A 19,029-nucleotide genomic window follows, 5' to 3' on the forward strand; every position below is an offset into this window, starting at 1 on the left:
TCCATCTTTACTTACTCGAGAAATCGAGGTATGAGAGGAAAGGGATGGAAGATGTACGGGAACTGGAATTCAGTCCACTGCTCAAGCCTGATGGTTATGGGATCTGGACACGTAGATGGGAAGTTTGTGGTTGAATCTGGACGCCATCAGCTTGAAATCTGGATCAACCCATCTCGGACAGGGCTCATGGAACACATTGGGGTGCAACTATCATTCTCCTGGGTCAACTGTTCTTCTGCTCATGAAGTCGCTATCCAATTGTCCACACCTGCTATGTGAACTACCGAACGATGGAAGATGATCTTCAGCCCATGGATGGATCTTCGCTGCTTCTCTCATGACCACCAAGCTGTGGGTTCCTTCTTGATGATTTATGTATGCGACCACTGTTGCATTGTTGGTTTGGACCTGGATAGAGAGGCTTATTACCTGGGATGCAAAGTGCTAAAGTGACAGAAGAATGGCCTAAAGCTTTAAGATGTTTATTGGAAGGGTGGGCTCCTGTACTTTTCAAGTGCCCTGTGCTGTTCGTTTCTGTAGCGCACCCCAGAGCTGAGTATACTGGCATCCGTTGTGAGGACCTACCAGTGAAGTGTCAGAAGGGGTGTCCTTGAAATGAGAAGATCACATTGAAGCCGTGGAGGGAGTTGGATCTTGTGATTGAGAGAGTTCGCCGATTTGTCTCACTGAGAGAAAATCGCCCTCTGGAGAGGCCGTGTATGAAACTTCCCAAATGGGATGGCCTCGAAGAGTGAGACCATCAGTCCCAGGACTCTCATGCAGTGGCAAATGGTGACTGCAGTTTGGGTGCAAAGCTCAGGCCTGTGTCATGTCAAATGACAGACCAAAAGACAGACAGATGTTGAGAGGCAGCACTTGGGGTGGTTGAAAATCATGGAGACCGTACAGATTGTCTGACCGAGTCAGAGCTTTACCAAAATGTCATCGAGGTAGAGAATGGCCACTATCTCCTTGGAGTGGAGGAGGGCCATCACAGATGCTAGAAGCTTGGTGAAAGCTCGGGGGGTAGTGGTTAACCCGAATGCCAGAGCAGCAAACTGGTAACTATCCGAGTGGATAGCAAAACAGAGGAAACACTGGTGTGCTCGACATATTGGGACATGAACATAAGTGTTCTACATGTCAATGGAAGACAGGAACTCCCCCTGTTCCATGGACACTATGGCTGACCATAACGACTCCATGTGAAAGTGACGGACGTTGACAAAGCGGTTCAACTTCTTCAGGTCCAGAACAGGTCTGACAGTGCCATCCATCTTGGATACCACAAAAAGGTTGGAATAAAAACCTTTGAAGTGTTCTGAAGGAGGCATCAGCCGTATTACTTTGACAGAACAGAGGTGCTATTTTGTCTGATCCAAAGCGGTGGCCTGTAAAGAGGATGCTGGGATTCTGGAAGCGAAGAAGCGATCTGGAGGATGAGCTGAAACTTCTATGGTGTAGCCCAAAGAGATGACCTCCACAAAATAGGTGTCGGAAATGTGGCCAAACCAGGTCTTCCAGGGAAAGTCATCCTCCTCCCCTCGAAGGATCAGGTGGAGACTGCCCTTCCTGCAAAAGATTTTTACGGATGCGCATTTGGAGGATTGGGGACGCCAGAAAGGCAGTGGCTTGAAAGTGGGTTTGCGATGGTGGTCCTGTGAAGATTTCTCGTTACCCAAGGATTTGGGGCTGGAGTGACAAAAGCAAACTCTTTTCCCCAGTGGCCTCAGAAATGACCTTGTCCAGTGTGGTGCCAAAAAGACATGAACCGACAAAGGGAAGGCAAGTTAATGACTACTTACAGGCAGCATGTGCAACCAAAGACTTCAGCCATAGTGCTCGGTGCAAGGTTACCAAAGCAGCTGAGGTTCTAACAAAGAGCCTGGCCGTATCTAAAGAAGCTTGGCAGAGAAACTTCCCCACCTGGCCGATATGCTGGGCAATGTCAGCTAATTTGTTCTGAGGAGAGAGAAAGTTGCTTAACCCATTCATTAGTGGAGCTACTGAGCCTGGCAGAGGAAAACACAGTGCCGAACCCACAGCCTCAAAGGAAGCCTTTGCAAGGGATTTAAGCTTTTATCATGTGCATAAAGAACGCAGTATCGGGCAAAGACAAGATAGTATGGCTGAAGATACAGGAGAAGGGGGTCCCACTAGTCGTGTGGAGGACCACTTCTTCACCAAATCCTCTGGAAAGGGATACATGACATCCAAACGCTAATACTTGGTAAAGCATTTGTCGGGGAGGTTCCATTCCTGAGCTAAAACGTCTTCAAATTTCGAATCGTACTTTCAGGGAATGTTTTGGGCATCAAAAAGAGAAGGCTTCCATAGATGCAGTTGACAGCTGATCCTTCACCAGAAGGATCTCTTTCCAGCCACTATCAGACTATCGACCATAGAGGACAGCTTAGAGGCAAGTTCCTCATCCAGGTCGGGGGTTCGAATGAAACCTGGAAAGTTCCTCCTCGGAGCGGCTGTTGTCTCTAAAAGAGAGCCCTGAGCATACCACTGTAGGAAATGCCTCAAGCAAGTAGACCTTGCTCATTTCCGAGGTCTACCATGTGGCAAAATCATAATTGTCAGACAAGGTTGATGGAAAGAGCAGTCCAGACTGTCTAAGATGACAGTAGATACTTTGGTACGGTCAGATACCGCCCGAGAGAGGGAACGAGTGGAAGACAGCTCGGGTCGGTGGAAGACAGCTGGGGCAAAAAAGGCTCTGACTGACCATATGGAACTTTTGTATTGCAACAAGAGAAATGCGTGGCTCTGGTTGGACCCTGTCTGCGTCCATTGGCCCTCGAGTCAGACATAGTGCCGCACTGCCCCTTTAAATGTGCCTGCTGCTATGTGTGCTGCAGGAGGAGCAAAAGAGGAGGGGAGCTCCCCGCTTACCCAGTCCTAGGCTGGTGTGGATATGGAGCTATGATGCCGATGATACTCTGGAACATGAATCAGGAGATCATCAGGTGCATTACCGATGCCAGCAGTAGAGAGCAATGTGCTTAGGTAGAGGGAACAAACAGGACCTGAGGGCAGGTTTCCTAGAAGAGGAGGGCTGCAGCCAATGGGGAAAGAGCATTCAGGCGAAAAGCCAGAAGATTGGAGAGTGGGCTAGAAACCCATTTCCCAGCACTGGAAGCCCACCCCTCAACAACAAAAACCTTTATTGGTGAAGAGAGAGAAGAAGCCCACCCCCACCAGAAACGTCCAGCAATAAGCCACAGCCAGGACTTAAAATTTGCGGGCAAGTTGCCCCCAGTTCCAAGAAGCTGTGCAGGAGGAAGCACCTCACGTGGTCTAAAGAGTGGGACACTGCCGGACACATCCCCCAAGGAAGATCCTCTGACCCTGGGTAGGTACCCCACTGCCACTGACATCATGTCCGTGGCAAAAGAATTAGCACCAGCATTGGGAACAGGAGCAGTCCTCATCCCTCAAGAGATTAAGAAACAAAGTGGCCATTACATTCCCCAGGCACAAGAACAGCAAACCTTCAACCCCCCTTACCCTCCCCATGGTGGAACCAAGTGCAGAGGAAAAAGGAAGAAGAGAGGCCCCCTCAGCTACTGGAGGTATGTGCAGAGGAAGGGGGGGCATGTTGGTGATAATAGCAGTGGATGGATGTGCACTAAAAGGATATGAGGGAAGAGAGCGCATGGGAGAAGGATGCTTACCATTTCCGCTGAAAAAAGTGCAGCTCCTGGTTTTCAGCAGTGTAACCCCCCGTGCTCACCTTCCTTTGAGGAGGAAGAGGAGGGTGTCACTATGGCTGGTGGGTCAGAATCAAACCAACATTGAGCATGCCCTTCTTGTCTTCTGAGGGTCAGGCTGTGAACAGAAAGGTTAAATCCATTCTGTTCGCCCTCCTCAGTGGGGTAAACAGGGAGAGTCTAGTGCCAGCGCTGAAGTCCCCTAGTCCGAAGGTCAATGAAGGAAGAGGTCTGCCTTCTACTGACACCAAGCTATAAGCTGGTTAGCTTGGTGCCTGCAGGGGTTTTATAACCTATAGGGGGAGCTAAGACTTTCCTTGCTTAGTGTCCGCCTCCTAGTGGCAGAATGGTCCCTAGGCTGTGTCCTCCAATGCAATGTATAAGAAATCTGAATATTTCCAGAAGCAGAAATTTCTTAGGAGAAAACTGACTGAAATTAGTCACAGGAGGCAGCTATGTTAATCTCATTTGTCTATCTTGCATTATATCCAAAACTAAATAATCCTTAACACGTTTTTTCAAGCAAACGAGATACCGTAAACATATAAGCCTCTGTTTGATTTGAAATGCTCCTGACACTTTTCACTTTTTTATTTTGTCATTTTGAAGAACATTTCCCTACCTGCACATTAAGACTGGTTTCACACTGCATTAATGTCTTTTGTTAAGCATATGTGCTGGGAAAATCTCCCAATCTATATATATAAAGCTGAAAGCCCTCACTGACTGACTGACTCGCCAAAAGTTCTCCAACTTCCCGATGTCGTAGAAACATGAAATTTGGCGCGAGCATAGATTATCTCCAAAATAGGAAAAGAAATTGGGTCCCAACTCGATTATTCAATTCTAGCGCAAAAGAATTGGCGTCGAAATTTAACGTACATAATCTAAATCACTCACTTCCCAATGTCATAGAAATGGGAAATTTGGCCCGAGCATTGATTATGTCATAAATAGGAAAAGCTAATGGGTCCCAACTCGATTGTTCAATTCTATGCGGAAAAGAATTGGCGTCAAAATTTTACATACATAATCTAAATCTCTCACTTCCCAATGTCATAGAAACGTGAAATTTGGCACGAGCATTGATTATGTCATAAATAGGAAAAGCGAATGGGTCCCAACTCGATTATTAAATTCTAGCGCAAAAAAATTGGCGTCGAAATTTTACGTGCGGAATGTAATTTTCTCACTTTCCGGTGTCATAGAAACGTGAAATTTGGCACGAGCATTGATTATGTCATAAATAGGAAAATCTAATGGGTCCCAACTCGATTATTCAATTCTATGCGCAAAAGAATCAGCGTCCAAATTTTACGTACGGAATCTAATTTTCTCACTTTCTGGTGTCATAGAAACATGAAATTTGGCACGAGCATTGATTATGTAATAAATTGGAAAAGTTAATGGGTCCCAACTCCATTATTCAATTCTAGCGCAAAAGAATAGGCGTCAAAATTTTACGTGCGGAATGTAATTTCTTCACTTTCCAGTGTCATAGAAACAGGAAATTTGGCACAAGCATTGATTATGTCATAAATAGTAAAAGCTAATGGTCCCAACTCCATTATTCAATTCTATGCACAAAAGAATTAGCGTCCAAATTTTACGTACGGAATGTAATTTTCTCACATTCCGGTGTCATAGAAACGGGAAATTTGGCACGAGCATTGATTATGTCATAAATAGGAAAAGCGAATGGGTCCCAACTCGATTATTCAATTCTAGCGCAAAAGAATTGGCGTCGAAGTTTACGTGCGGAATGTAATTTTCTCACTTTCCGGTGTCATAGAAACGGGAAATTTGGCACGAGCATTGATTATGTCATAAATAGGAAAAGCTAATAGGTCCCAACTCGATTATTCAATTCTATGCGCAAAAGAATTAGCGTCCAAATTTTACGTACAGAATGTAATTTTCTCACATAGAAACTTAAAATTTGGCACGGGCATTGATTATGTCATAAATAGGAAAAGCTAATGGGTCCCAACTCCATTATTTAATTCTATGCGCAAAAGAATTAGCGTCCAAATTTTACGTACAGAATGTAATTTTCTCACTTTCCGGTGTCATAGAAACGTGAAATTTGGCATGAGCATTGATTATGTCATAAATAGGAAAAGCTAATGGGTCCCAACTCGATTATTCAATTCTATGCGCAAAAGAATTAGCATCCAAATTTTACGTACTGAATGTAATTTTCTCACTTTCCGGTGTCATAGAAACATAAAATTTGGCACGAGCATTGATTATGTCATAAATAGGAAAAGTTCATAGGTCTCAACTTGATTATTCAATTCTAGCGCAAAAGAATTGGTGTCAAAATTTTACGTGCGGAATGTAATTTTCTCATTTTTCGGTGTCATAGAAATGGGAAATTTGGCACGAGCATTGATTATGTCATAAATAGGGAAAGCTAATGGGTCCCAACTCGATTATTCAATTCTAAGCGCAAAAGAATTAGTGTCCAAATTTTATGTACGTAATCTAATTCTCTCACTTCCTGATGTCATTTTATATAAAGGAAACGTCGCATGGTTGCCCCCACGTGGTGTTTCCTGGGTAACGCAGAGAACTATGCAAAATGATGAACATATGTTTTTCCTCAGTATCTCTAAAGTAACCACGACTTCATAAGATTTTCCGTGTGAACACCAGATAAACACCAGTACCAAATTAACTTGGGCGAAGCCGGATATATCAGCTAGTAGATATATATAACACAGGCTGTGAGAGATACCCAACAGTTGCATCAATCACCTGTATGATACAATGACATCCTGTAAAAAACATACTGTATCTGTTAAACAGATGCCATAAGTGACTAATCAATGGATGCCATTGTTAGGCATCTGTTTAATACATCCTCATAGGCTACAATGGCATCCATTTAATGGATACATCATGAAAAGTTATTAATAAACTCATGACATATCCATTAAATTGATGCCTGTGATGGATGCCGTCGCCCATAGCATATCATGGCAACCATTTAACAGATACTGTTTTACAGGATGCATCTGGATGGGAAAATGCAGTCTGTGGAACTATTACATTAAAAAAAAAATACATCCTTGACTAATAATGACCAAAAGGAGGCAAAAACTGCCTCCATCCACTGAATGTACACTGCCACTGTCTGTGGATCTGTTTGATGTAAAAATAGCCTTAGAAAGATAAATTGACAGAAACATCATTCAAAAAAGGAGTATAAAAAGACATTGCTGCGAATCAAGGCCTCATGCAGAGATCTTGTATAGTGGCACAAAGAGCGGCTACAACTCCATATTCGGGAGCTGCATGCACTCCTTGTTGCCTCTGTCTGCAACAGTGCTTCCCCATGAAAGACAATACTTCTAGGGGAGAATACCCTTATGGGATCCATGAGGAATACTGTAGTATTAATTCTTTAGTATTAATCCATGTGAGATTGCAGAAATGACATTGATGGACCCATAGATTTCTATTGTTGCCATATTAGAGATCTACAGAACATTAATGTCTAGTATGGTTTATTAAAGGTTATGGTCATACATGTTTATGTTCTCTAACAATTTTTCTATCATACTGACAAATAAATTTAAAATTAAACTATTTTAATAAAAAATTATTAATGTTACAGCCTGAGAAGAGAAATGACATGTACTGGCTGCTGCCTCGTTGCTTTTCCTCTCCTCTGCTGTTAGTACAATTCCAATCCAACATATCTGATTGTATGATTTCTAGGGATGCATTCCCAACCAATGTTTCATTGTGCTGCCCAGTATGATACATTTGAATGCTGACAATTTGGAAAATGGTTTGGTATTACCACTGGCATGTAATAGTTATCAGTTGGTTTTGCTAGTTCAGTACAAGAGGCTCAGTGAGCAAGTAATGCTCCTATATTGTGGGTCTAAAACTAAATTTTAGCAAATGCAGGTACATGTATACAAGTTGTCACATGAAAATTCTGTAGGGTACTAGAAGTACTAACAAACTTCAGACACATGTTTTTCCTGATTGGAATCCTACCCAGGGCCTAAGAGCTACAAGACAACAATGCTAACCACTGAGCCATTGTAGGATTAAAGGGATTGTCCAAGTTAAAATATTACTTTGTTCATGCTGCCCATGTTTAATAACAAATAAGCCCTATAATCACCCATTCTGGGTCTCCAGAACTTCAGCGCACCACCTTTGTTCACCCGGCCAAGTCGTCTGTGTACAAGCTGCAGAGTCCGTCTGTGAATGGAACTTAACAGGCTGCTGCAGCCAATTGTAGAGCTAGGCAGTTAACTGCTGAGGTCTGCGATTGGGTGCAGGAGCCTGTGATGTCCAATCACTACTGAATGCAGTCTGTATATTGAATGCTGGTTGAAAGAACAAAGGAATGGTGCTGGAGTTCTGGAGACCCAGCATAAACAAAGTAATATTATAACTAGGAAGACACCTTTAAGGCTGCCTTCACACGTTTCAAAAAAACACTGCAGGTTTTCCGCAGTGAAAAAGTTTACTATGAAAGTGAACGGGATTAAAGCAAATCCTGTTCACATGTAGAGTAAAAAAAAAACACTGCAGATTTTCTTCTGTAACTGTACTATAAGTCTAACGTGCAGAATTTCAGCAACTAATCCATTGTGGAAATTTGGCAACAAACTCGCAGCATTTCCGCAACATGTAAACGCACCCTCAGGGTGAACACCCACTTGGGCTCTTTTAACGCTGCGATATCGCTGCGTTTTTTAACGCAATTGTCAATGTTAAAAACTCATCGCACAAAAATTGCAAAGCAATGCGTTTTTAACATTACAAAGTCCCATTGATAATCGCGTAAAAAAAACAAAACAATGATATCAAAGCATTTAAAAAAACGCAAGTGGGTGTTCACCCTAATGAGGGCTCATGCCCGCGGCCATTGCGGAATTCCGCTGCGCGTTTTTCTGTGGTCTCCATTAACACTATACTATAATGGTGACCTCCCATGGTGTAAATCCGCAGGAAATAGAACATGCCGCGGTTTATTTCCCACGGCGGAAATCCGCGCTAAAATCCCAGGTTTCAGCACTGGCAAATTAGGTTTAACGGAACCTAATTGCTGCAGATTTACGCCGTGGGAACCACAGTAAAAATCTGTTCCTGGGCATTAGCCCTAAAGGTGAACATCTCCAATATTCTGCACAGTCTTTTAGATAAAAGTAAATACACTTGATTGTGGTTCAGCATAGATGTTCACTGGGGACTCCATACCCATTCAAAGAGTTTTTTGAGAAGTTCAAATACATTTTTCTACATGTGTTTGCGCTAACAACTTCCCATACTGCATGGGTTTACTTTTTGTCCATTTTCTTTGACACATTTAGGATGATCTAGCAGCACACGAGTCCTTCTGTCATCTACAAATCTCAATACGCTCCTAAAACTGGTCAGCTTTTTTTCAGAAATGTGACAAGGAACCAATATTGCTTACAGCTTGTATAAACATCCTCATTATCTCAAAAATGTGCAACATTGGATACAAAAGGTTGGAAAAGGCCTGCATGCTGCTATCTGTAGTTATGTAACAAGGAAGACTACTCTGTGGATGATCTAGATCAGTAATAATGAAATATCATTAGACAGCCTATAAAGCGAGTAATAGCGCCACTAACAACTGTCAGAATTCACCCCTAACATGACTCAAAAGACAACACCTGTTCAGGTACACAGCGCAAGGGAGCGGAATGCATCAGAGGTAAAGAGGCCACTAGTTTAGTAATGAACTCCACTGTGTTCGAGGATTAAGTTTTGCTTTCTCTAAGACATTCTAGAGACAACAGATTTCCTGGGTCCACCATGCCATGTGTATTTGAAGCAGATACTCGGACACTGAACATTTGTTTGGCTGGGATTACATAATCAAAACATTCATTTGGATGTCGAGATCATTCTGTTTTGCCGTCTGTTCTCCCTAAACTCTTGATCTAGTCTATTTTCAGCAATTTAAGAAAAAGACAAAGAGCTAAAAGACTAAAATGCACATTTGTTATCTCAATTACAGAATTTAGAATAAATGTCTATTCACAAACAGAGGGCATTATGAAAGGTGATACATTATCTTAATCTTTTTGTCAATACATGTCAAAGAGCAATCTGCTAAATGTTGTAATAAAACATAGGCTGGTCATATATCTGATTGCGCTATAAGCATTCATAATCGGTTCAGTTGGGCATGCATGTTTATTTCCATAGGGAGCAGGTAATAAGACACTACCGAACCCCTTTGGCAGTCACTTGTCTTCTTTGGAAAGAAAGACTTTGGCATGTTGAATTCCAATATCGTCCATCTTGCTTGGACCTCACATCTGCCACTGGGGGACAGGCAGGTGAGACTTTCAGCCAAGCTCATCAAAATTGGTGGATTTAGTAAACTTTTCTCACAAGTACATGGCTAGCTTTAACTGCCTATTATGCCATACATTAAAATTTGTGAGGTTCTATAAAATTTGTAGTAATTGAGGCTGATAAAAGACATAAAACCATCAAGTTAAACCTCTTAGGATTCTTAAGGGGAGAAATTCTTCCCGACTTCATGACTGGTAATTGCAATAAATTTCTAAGTCAATGACCCACATCTGACATGCATTGTTGATGCTGAAATATGGACTATAGAGATATAATTGCTTGTTTCTCGGCTCCTGACGAATCAACACTGTTTAGAGGATTCACAACGATGCCGATTTACTAAGCCCCTTGAGAAACGCAGAAGTCCACATGTAAGCTGCACTGTTTTACTTGACAAATTCAGTAAGTATAAATGTCAGTGTGCAGACCTCAGATTTTGGTTCGCAGAGCGGCATAGTGGAAGCACTTAGAATGCAATTAATTCATTGTGGCCATATTTTAGATGGATTACTAGCTCAGTATGTTTATTGTTTTAATGGTACAGTTATGTAATAGAGTTGTGAAACAATAGGAAACTTTTTTTTTTGCTTGGCACAGTTGTCATAACCCAAGCACATAATCTTATATTTAACCCTTTCCAATCCAATTTGTATCCTGGTTTTTCTAGGGGGCTTACTCTTTTTCTGCCCTTATAGAACGGCGCTATCTGCTGGCTAAAGCCAGTACTGCATGAGGTGACACGTTGGATAGGCTCCGACAGCAGAGAGGCTGGCAATATATAGTAAGAGAACCCCGACGGACGTCTTCCAACATCGGAGCTGTACAGGCTTAAATCATAATGTCTTCAGAGGTCAGACAGTGGATTGGAAAGGGTTAATCATATTAGCCTTAAAGGGGTTTTATCATTAAAACAAAACCCTGTCCCTCAGCTGCGGCCTATCTAAAATAACAAATGAGGGCATACTCATCTTTATTGGGGCGCTGGGACACAGCTGACAGCTGGCATTGGCTTTTGGGTAGACTGGCTGGGTGGAAGCATGTGACTGCTGTGGCCAATCAGAGGCTGCAGTGTCACATCCACGAACTCCTTGCATCATGGCAACCAAGATATGAGCACTGATGCCAGGAGTGCAAACAGTGATAGCCTCTGATTGGGTGCTGCGGTCAAGTGCTTCTGCCCAATCCGTTTAGCCAAAAGTCACCACTGATGTCAGCGCACCCCTCTTATATGCAATTTTGCTACTTGCCATACAAAGTCCTCTAAATCTTTCTATGGTATATGAGTTGCTGTGTTATTTATCCTATATATCTGTAAATATGGAAATTTATTCTTTTAGGCCATGTTAACATGTTCAGGATTCTGTAGAAATTTAGATTCAGATTTATTTTTTTCCCTCACAATCTCCTCCAAAAAGTTAAAGCAACCCTCCAGACCTGGAGAAGCAAAGTTGGCCAAACTATTTCTCTGACTACATGACACATTGGTAGTCTAAGATGCTGCTCTGACTGGTCAATGCTATTCACATGGGCAGCACTGGTCATTAAAAACAGCATGTAGTGTCTTAATGATGCCTACTAGTGTGCATCAGATAGTCAGAGGAGCTGGTATGGCCAGCTTTGTGTCTTCAGGTCCGGAAAGTCGCTTTAACCCTTTCCAATCCATTTATTTTTTCTCATCCATTCTCCCCAGCTCCAAATAAATTGGAGCTGGGGAGAATGGATGAGAAAAACTACATTTTTCCTTCACCCTCCTGAACTGACAGAGTTCAGGAGGGTGCAGGTGCTCACTACACCGTGGGGGGAATGGGAAGTAATACTTCCGCATTCTCCCTTCTGCCTCCCAGCTATTACTTCTGCATTCCCCCCATGGTGCAGGCTCTCGGCTTGGCGTTTATGTGACCGCTGGGGGTCAGGTAACAGCGGTGGTCACATGATCGCCGGCCGGAATCTCTCTGCATTACATAGCGCTAATTGAGCACTATGTAATGTGTAAAGGAGAAAGCAGAAAGGGTTAAAAACCCTTTCTGCCTTCTCCTCAGGGTCCTAGATGAGGATCAGCGCAGGAGTGCATCTGCACCCGATGTGTCTGATGATCGGGTGCAGATGCACTCCTGCACTGCAGTGTCGGGCCTGTCCCGACATCGGAGCTGTGGAGAGAAATGATGATGTCGGGGCAGGCCCGATATTGGATTGGAGAGGGTTAATAAAAGTTATACAATACATTATATGTACCTCAAAAAGAAACCATCAAAAATAAAGCTTGTCCTGCAAAAAAACAAGCCCTCCTACAATAATGTCAATGGAAAAAATAAAAAATGTATGGCTCTAGATGAAAAAAAACTAACTGAAAGATTGGTTGGTCATTAGGGCCTAAAATGGGTCAGTCATTAAAGGAGTATAGTAATTACTCACTATATTCACACAAAACATAGATCTGCTGCTGGACACTGCTCTGATACAGACTGACACCACATGATTGGCTGCCCAGCATGTGAAACACACCTCCTCCCGAGGTCAAGAGGTAGGGGTGGAGACAGTAGGCAGAGCAGAGGACATGATATCCTGGACTTCCGGGAGGAGTCAAGGGTACTTAAATGGGTTATTCAGGGCATCAGAACAACAACTTCTGTTTGAGTTCCGATGACTGGTCATGTGGTATTGCAGCCCCTCTGTTGCAGGTGACGTCAGTGCTGAGGGAATGGCTGTTGGTTCATAATAATACCTACGCCAGCCATCTTTCTATCATGGCCAATGCAGCAATTGAAAGAGGGTGTGGCTTAGTAATTACTAAAGAGCTGACTACCAGTCTGCCAGCGATGACGACACCATCAATTGAGGGACTGCAGTACCACAAGACCCCTTGTTGGAACTTACCCAAATGTGGCTGTTTTGACGCCTTTTCTCCAGGTGACTTTTTTTCAGTCCCTAGATAACCCCTTTAACCACATGGTCAGAGTAAGGGACACCACAAAATTAGGAGATGAACACCAGGACCAATACCATGGTCACATGACTACATGTGAGACTCACACAGGCATTTCAGCTACAAACAGCATATTAGTAAGTGATAAATCACGATGCAGGTAAACCATTGGCATGCCATTTTTGAAGATTGGAAAGCCCCTTTAGAATAAGTTCACACATTGCGGAAATGCAGCTATTCCACAGGATAGATGTACAGGGTTATAACAGCAGAAAATTTGCAGCAGTTTGTTACCTCTACATGTGACAGGATTTGATATAATCTCATTCACTTTAATAGTAAACATTTCCGCTGCAAAAACGAAGGCACTCTTAAGGCGACTGTCCATAATCAGAAGAACATGGCTACTTTCTTCCAGATGAAGCATCACACCTGTGTATGGATTGTGTCTGGTATTAGAGCTCAACTCCATTATAGTGAATAGTGCTGAGCTGAAATACTATACACAACCTGTGGACAGATGTGGCACTATTCTTTGGGATGAAAGGTAAAGTCCCCTGGTGCAAGCACTAAGTCCTGACTGACGCCTAGGGTGATGTCACACCATGGCGTTTTCTTGGAAGACTGTTTTTGCGAGGTGGTTTGCCATTGCCTTCCCCAGTCATCTTTTACCCCCAGTCATCTTTTGCCATTGCCTTCCCCAGTACTCATTTTACTGATCTCGGAAGGATGGAAGGCTGAACCCACAACCTTCAGGTCGTGAGCGAGAGCTTAGGACTGCATTTCTGCTGTACACGAGACTCATTCTTTGGGATAAAAGCAGCCATGTCTTTGGAATCTTTAAAAACCCCTTTAACCCTTTACAATCCACTGTGTAACCTCTGAAGACATTATGATTTGAAGCTGTACAGCTCCGATGTTGGAAAACGTCTGTCGGGGTTCTCTTACTGTATATTGCCAGCCTCTCTGCTGTCGGAGCCTATCCAACATGTCACCTCATGCAGTACTGGCTTTAGCCAGCATATAGTGCCATTGTATAATAGCAGAAAAAGAGTAAGCGCCCTAGGAAAACCAGAGTACAAATTGGATTGGAGAGGGTTAAATACTATTATTTACATTACTCACATAAACATATTGCCCAAGGTACTAATATTCTCATTCTATGAATCATGGTTTTATGCTTTTGTTGCGTAATTTTCCCGAATTAATTTCTTTTTTTTTTTTAATTCTTTATTTTTAATTTTTACAGATTATATTTGGTTACAGTTTACAAAGTGTGTTCATTGTGTACCGTCATGCAAACATTGTGAATATTACAGTATTAACCCATTCCCGCTGCAGGGCGTACGTTTACGTCCTGGGAGCGGGGTACTTCCCGCAACAGGGCGTAAACTTACGTCCTGGAGATAGCGCTGGATCATATGTGATCCAGCGCTATCCCGCAGCGGGAGCCGGCTGTCAGTCACAGCCGGCGTCTCGCTGCAGCAGCGGGGGGACATCGGAGATGCGCCCGCCACTTTTAACCCCTTCTCTGCCGCGATCTAAGTAGATCGCGGCAGGGGAAGAGTTCACAGCGGGAGCGCGGCTCCCTCTGTGTCTCCGGCCGGCTCTCGCGATGTCATCGCGAGAGCCCGGCCTATCACCATGGCAACAGGACGCCAGACACTGGCGTCCTGTATTGCCTATGCCTGAGATCGCTGTATGAGCGATAAGGCATGGGAGAGCAGTAGCTCTGCCATGCCTTATGACAGCGATCATCAGGGCAGTGGTTAAAGTCCCTCAGAGGGACACAAACAGTATAAAAAAAAGAAAGATTTAAAAAACGAATTAAAAAAAATGTAAAAAAAAAGAGTAAAAAACCCATTTTTTATGCTTTTTCTCAGATTAGCATAAAAAAAGGTAAAAAAAAAATAAAACCCCACATATTTGGTATTGTCGCGTCCATAACGATGCGTACAATAAGTTGCACATGCTTTTGACTGTGCACCGAAAAAAACGCTAAAAAAAAAGCTAAAAAACTGAGGCAAAATGCTCATTTTTAGCATTTTGCCTCACTAAAAACGCAATAAAAGTGATCAAAAAAGTCGTATGTATGCCAAAATGGTACCAATAAAATCTACAGCTCGTCTCGCAAAAAATAAGCCCTCATAGAGCTCTGTACATCAAAAAATAAAAAAGTTACGTGACTTTGAATGCAGCAATTTAGAATAGAAAAAAGATTTCCAAAAAAAAGGGTTTTTATTGCAGAAAAGTGGGAAAACCTAAAAAAAAAGTTAGAATTTTGGTATCGTTGTAACCGTACCGGTCTGCAGAAAAAATGGAAAGTCTCATTTATGCTGCATGATTAACAGTGTAAAAAAAAAAAAAAAAATCTATGGCAGAATTGATGCGTTTTCTCTCTCTGCTATCATTAAAAAAAAAAAAAAAAATTTACAATATAGTCTATGTACCCAAAATTGGCATCGATAAAAACTACAGTTCGCCACACAAAAAACAAGCCCTTATACGGCCGCGTCCACGGAAAAATAAAAAAGTTATGGCTTTTGAAAAATGGAGATGGAAAAATACCAAAAAATCGCTTGGTCCTCAACGCCAAAATAGGCCATGTCATGAAGGGGTTAAAGAGTTCAAACGGTTTTTCTTTGTTGTAAGTAAGGAAAAGGCTTAACATATTGCAACATTCCAGGCTTAGTGTTCTTCTGTTCGTCAACTGTGCTTCTTTTCTTTCTATACAGTAGAAACTAACATATCCCGTTAAACGGGCATGACACAAAGGGGGTTGACCGGGGGGACACCTTTGGGGGGGGGGGGGGAAATAAGACTCGGTCGTTACGTTGCGCAGGATAAGGCTGTGTAGTCAGGTTTCGCTTCTATCTGCTAGTGCTCCATTAACGAGCGGTATTCCTCGGTTTCCTGGTACACCATCCAGTGATACCATATTTTCCTGAACCTTTCCTGTGTGCCCTTTAGTGCCGCAGTGAGGTCCTCCATCTCCATAATCCCTCTTACTGTATTGAGCCATAGAGCTATTGTTGGTGAGGTTGTCTGCCTCCAGAGTTTGGGAATGCACGACCTTGCCGCACTCACTAGGAAACGCACTACCGATTTTTTGTAGGTCGCCAGTGGTATATCGCTGTGTTGCAGGAGGAAAAACGCCGGGGATTTTGGTAAAGAGTAGTGGGTGAATCTAGATGTTATCTGCCACACCTCTGACCAAAAGTTCGCCAGGATCGGGCAGTCCCAAAAGACGTGTAGCATTGTCCCTTGCTCCGCCCCGCATCTCCAACATGTTGGGGGGACTGTCGGGAATATTTTGTGCAGATGGGAGGGCACCCTATACCACCTGGTGAGGACCTTGTATCCGGATTCTTGTATTTTGCTAGATATTGAGACCGAGTGTGTGATGGTGAAAATTCTATCTCTTTCCTCCGGTGTAAATGTGACTCCTACCTCCTCTTCCCATTTGTCCATGTACTTAGGTGGTGAGGCCTCAGCTTGTGTATTTAGTATGTTGTACATTTTGGAAAGTGTGTGCCTGAGGGGTCCCTTCTCGCTACAGATGACTTCAAATTGTGTTTTTGGGCGGGCGAAGGTGGCGGGGCGGGGCAGCGACGATAGGAAATGTCTTAGTTGCAGAGCCTGCCATAATGAGAGTTGGGTTGAGTCATTATTTCCTCTGAGCGTTTCCAGTGGGAGCCACTGGCCGTCTTGCATAAAGTGCTCTGCCCGGAATCTGCCTTCGGCGATCCTTGCCCGGAACACTTTGTTCTCATTGCCTGGGGGGAATCTCGGGTTGCCCAGAACCGGGAACATAGGTGAGGGCCTGGGAGAGATGTCTTTCCTGGCTAATATTTTGGTGGCGATCGCTAGCGTGGGGCCGATTGTAGGGTGGCATGTCAATTCTGTGGGGACTTGTTCCTCAGACCATGAGAGTGCTGCCAATGGCGCCGGGTCTGCTGCTTTTTCTGTTGCTATCCATTGTTTAAGGTCTGTGTGCCGGTGCCAGTCCACCATGCGTACTAAGTGTGCTGCCTGGTGGTATTTTACGTAGTCTGGTAGTCCCATGCCCCCCTCGCTTTTTGGCCGAGATAACGTGTTTCTTGCTATCCATGGGGCCTTTCCTGCCCAAATGAATGTGGACGTGAGTGATTGTAAGTGCTGAAAAATTTTTCTAGGTATCTGTATGGGAAGGGCCTGGAGTAGATATAGTACTCTGGGGAGTATATTCATTTTGACTATCGCTCCCCTGCCGAACCAAGAGAAAGTCCCTTTGGTCCAAGAGTTGAGGTCTTGTCGGATTTTGCTTAAGAGTACTGGGAAGTTGGCGGGGTATAGGTCCTCGGTGTTTGGCATTAGCTTGGTCCCCAAGTATTGGATATGATTCCTTTCCCACTGGAATGAGAACGAATCCTTCAGCTCCTCCATTAATTGTTGTGGGAGAGAAATGTTAAGAGCTGATGACTTGTGGTAATTTATTTTAAAGTTTGATATTTTGGAATAGCGGTTAATTTCTGCCAATAGGTTAGGTAGGGAGATTCGTGGGTTGGAGACAAAGAACAGGAGGTCGTCCGCATATGCGGCGATCCTGTATTCTTCCTCCCCCACCGCAATCCCTTTAATGTTTGGGTTGTTACGTATTTGTGACAGCAGTGGTTCCAGGCATATTATAAAAATCAGTGGCGATAGAGGGCAGCCCTGCCTTGTACCGTTTGAGATGGAGAATGATTCTGACAACTGGCCATTTACTCTAACGGACGCGGATGGATTGGAGTATAGGCTTGTGATTTCCCGAATTAATTTCAATGGTAAGACTAGATCAGTCATTTATTAATCTATTTGATCCTCCATTATCAGTTTATTTTCCGCTATTAGAGGTAAAAGTTGTTTTGCTAACCAAACGTATGTAACAACATTAAATTATAAGACCTGCCGCTGCTATAAAGGTCTAAGCCAATAGGGATCCTTCTGAAATTCCTTATACATATGCTCTGATTAATACTATTCATATGATGTAATAACTTGGAACTGCAAGAGTTAAATCATTTTGAGATTAGAAACCACTTCACCTGTAGAACATGAAAGCCACTGTGCACACACACTGAAGGAGGAGAAATGTCAGGAAAATGCCGCTGGACAAACAGGAAGAGTGAGTGTTGCTTGAGGGACATTTCGTAGTATGCGAGCTAGCCTAGAAGAAAGCAATATAATCAAGATCTATAAATGAATACGCTGCCCCCTTAAAAGGGACCTGTTAGCAAGATTATGTTGTTCTAACTGGCCAATCTGATTCAATGATAGGTAAACCAATCCTGTTGAACTATGTATTACGCTAAAGAGCCAAGTGTGATTGGTCTCAGTATGAGAAACGTAATCACGTAATCTTGTAGATATGATACCTTGTAATGGCTAACAAAAATACATGATTTTACAGCAAGCTTTCGGGTCTACTATCAACCCTTCATCAGGCTGAATGGTTCAGTAAGAGAAATCAAGTAATCTTGTAGATATGATACCTTTTAATGGCTAACAAAAATACATGAGGACAATGGAAGACCCGAAAGCTTGCTGTAACATCATGTATTTTTGTTAGCCATTAAAAGGTATGATATCTACAAGATTTCTTGATTTCTCTTACTGGGAACAATCACATTTTGCTCTTCTGGCTAACAAGGTACCAAAAGCCCTTTTTTTTGTTTTATCTAAAGAGCTATGGACAGGGAGAAACTTGCCAATTAAACTGCAGTGCTTAACTGAGTACAACAGCCTCTTCTCAGGTCTGTGACTTGACATTCATTAGACACATGGCCTGAGAGCAGCTCAGTCCCATTCAAGTAAATAGGACTAAGCTCCAATACCAGGCAAAGTCGCTATTCTATCTTTGGCGCTGTGCTCACCCAAGCACCCCCAGCCACTTCAGACAGCTGACTGGTGGGGATCCCGAGTAGTGAACCCCCTCTAATCTGATATTGATGACCTATCCTAAGAATAGAACAACAATACTGAAGTAATGGAAAACTCCTCTAA

General features: G+C 43.1%; 1 protein-coding gene across 1 annotated transcript in view; it reads right to left on the bottom strand.

Annotated features, from left to right (window-relative positions):
- Positions 1 to 19,029, bottom strand: part of LMAN1L (lectin, mannose binding 1 like) — a 74,056-nt gene that overhangs the window by 29,326 nt on the left and 25,701 nt on the right. Inside the window, exon 12 of the mRNA XM_066589950.1 lies at positions 18,072 to 18,193. Coding sequence (XP_066446047.1) covers positions 18,072 to 18,193 — 122 coding nt within the window. The remainder of the gene's footprint in view (positions 1 to 18,071; positions 18,194 to 19,029) is intronic.

The sequence above is a fragment of the Eleutherodactylus coqui genome, chromosome 2 (genome assembly GCF_035609145.1).
Source record: "Eleutherodactylus coqui strain aEleCoq1 chromosome 2, aEleCoq1.hap1, whole genome shotgun sequence".
Lineage (NCBI taxonomy): Eukaryota > Metazoa > Chordata > Amphibia > Anura > Eleutherodactylidae > Eleutherodactylus > Eleutherodactylus coqui.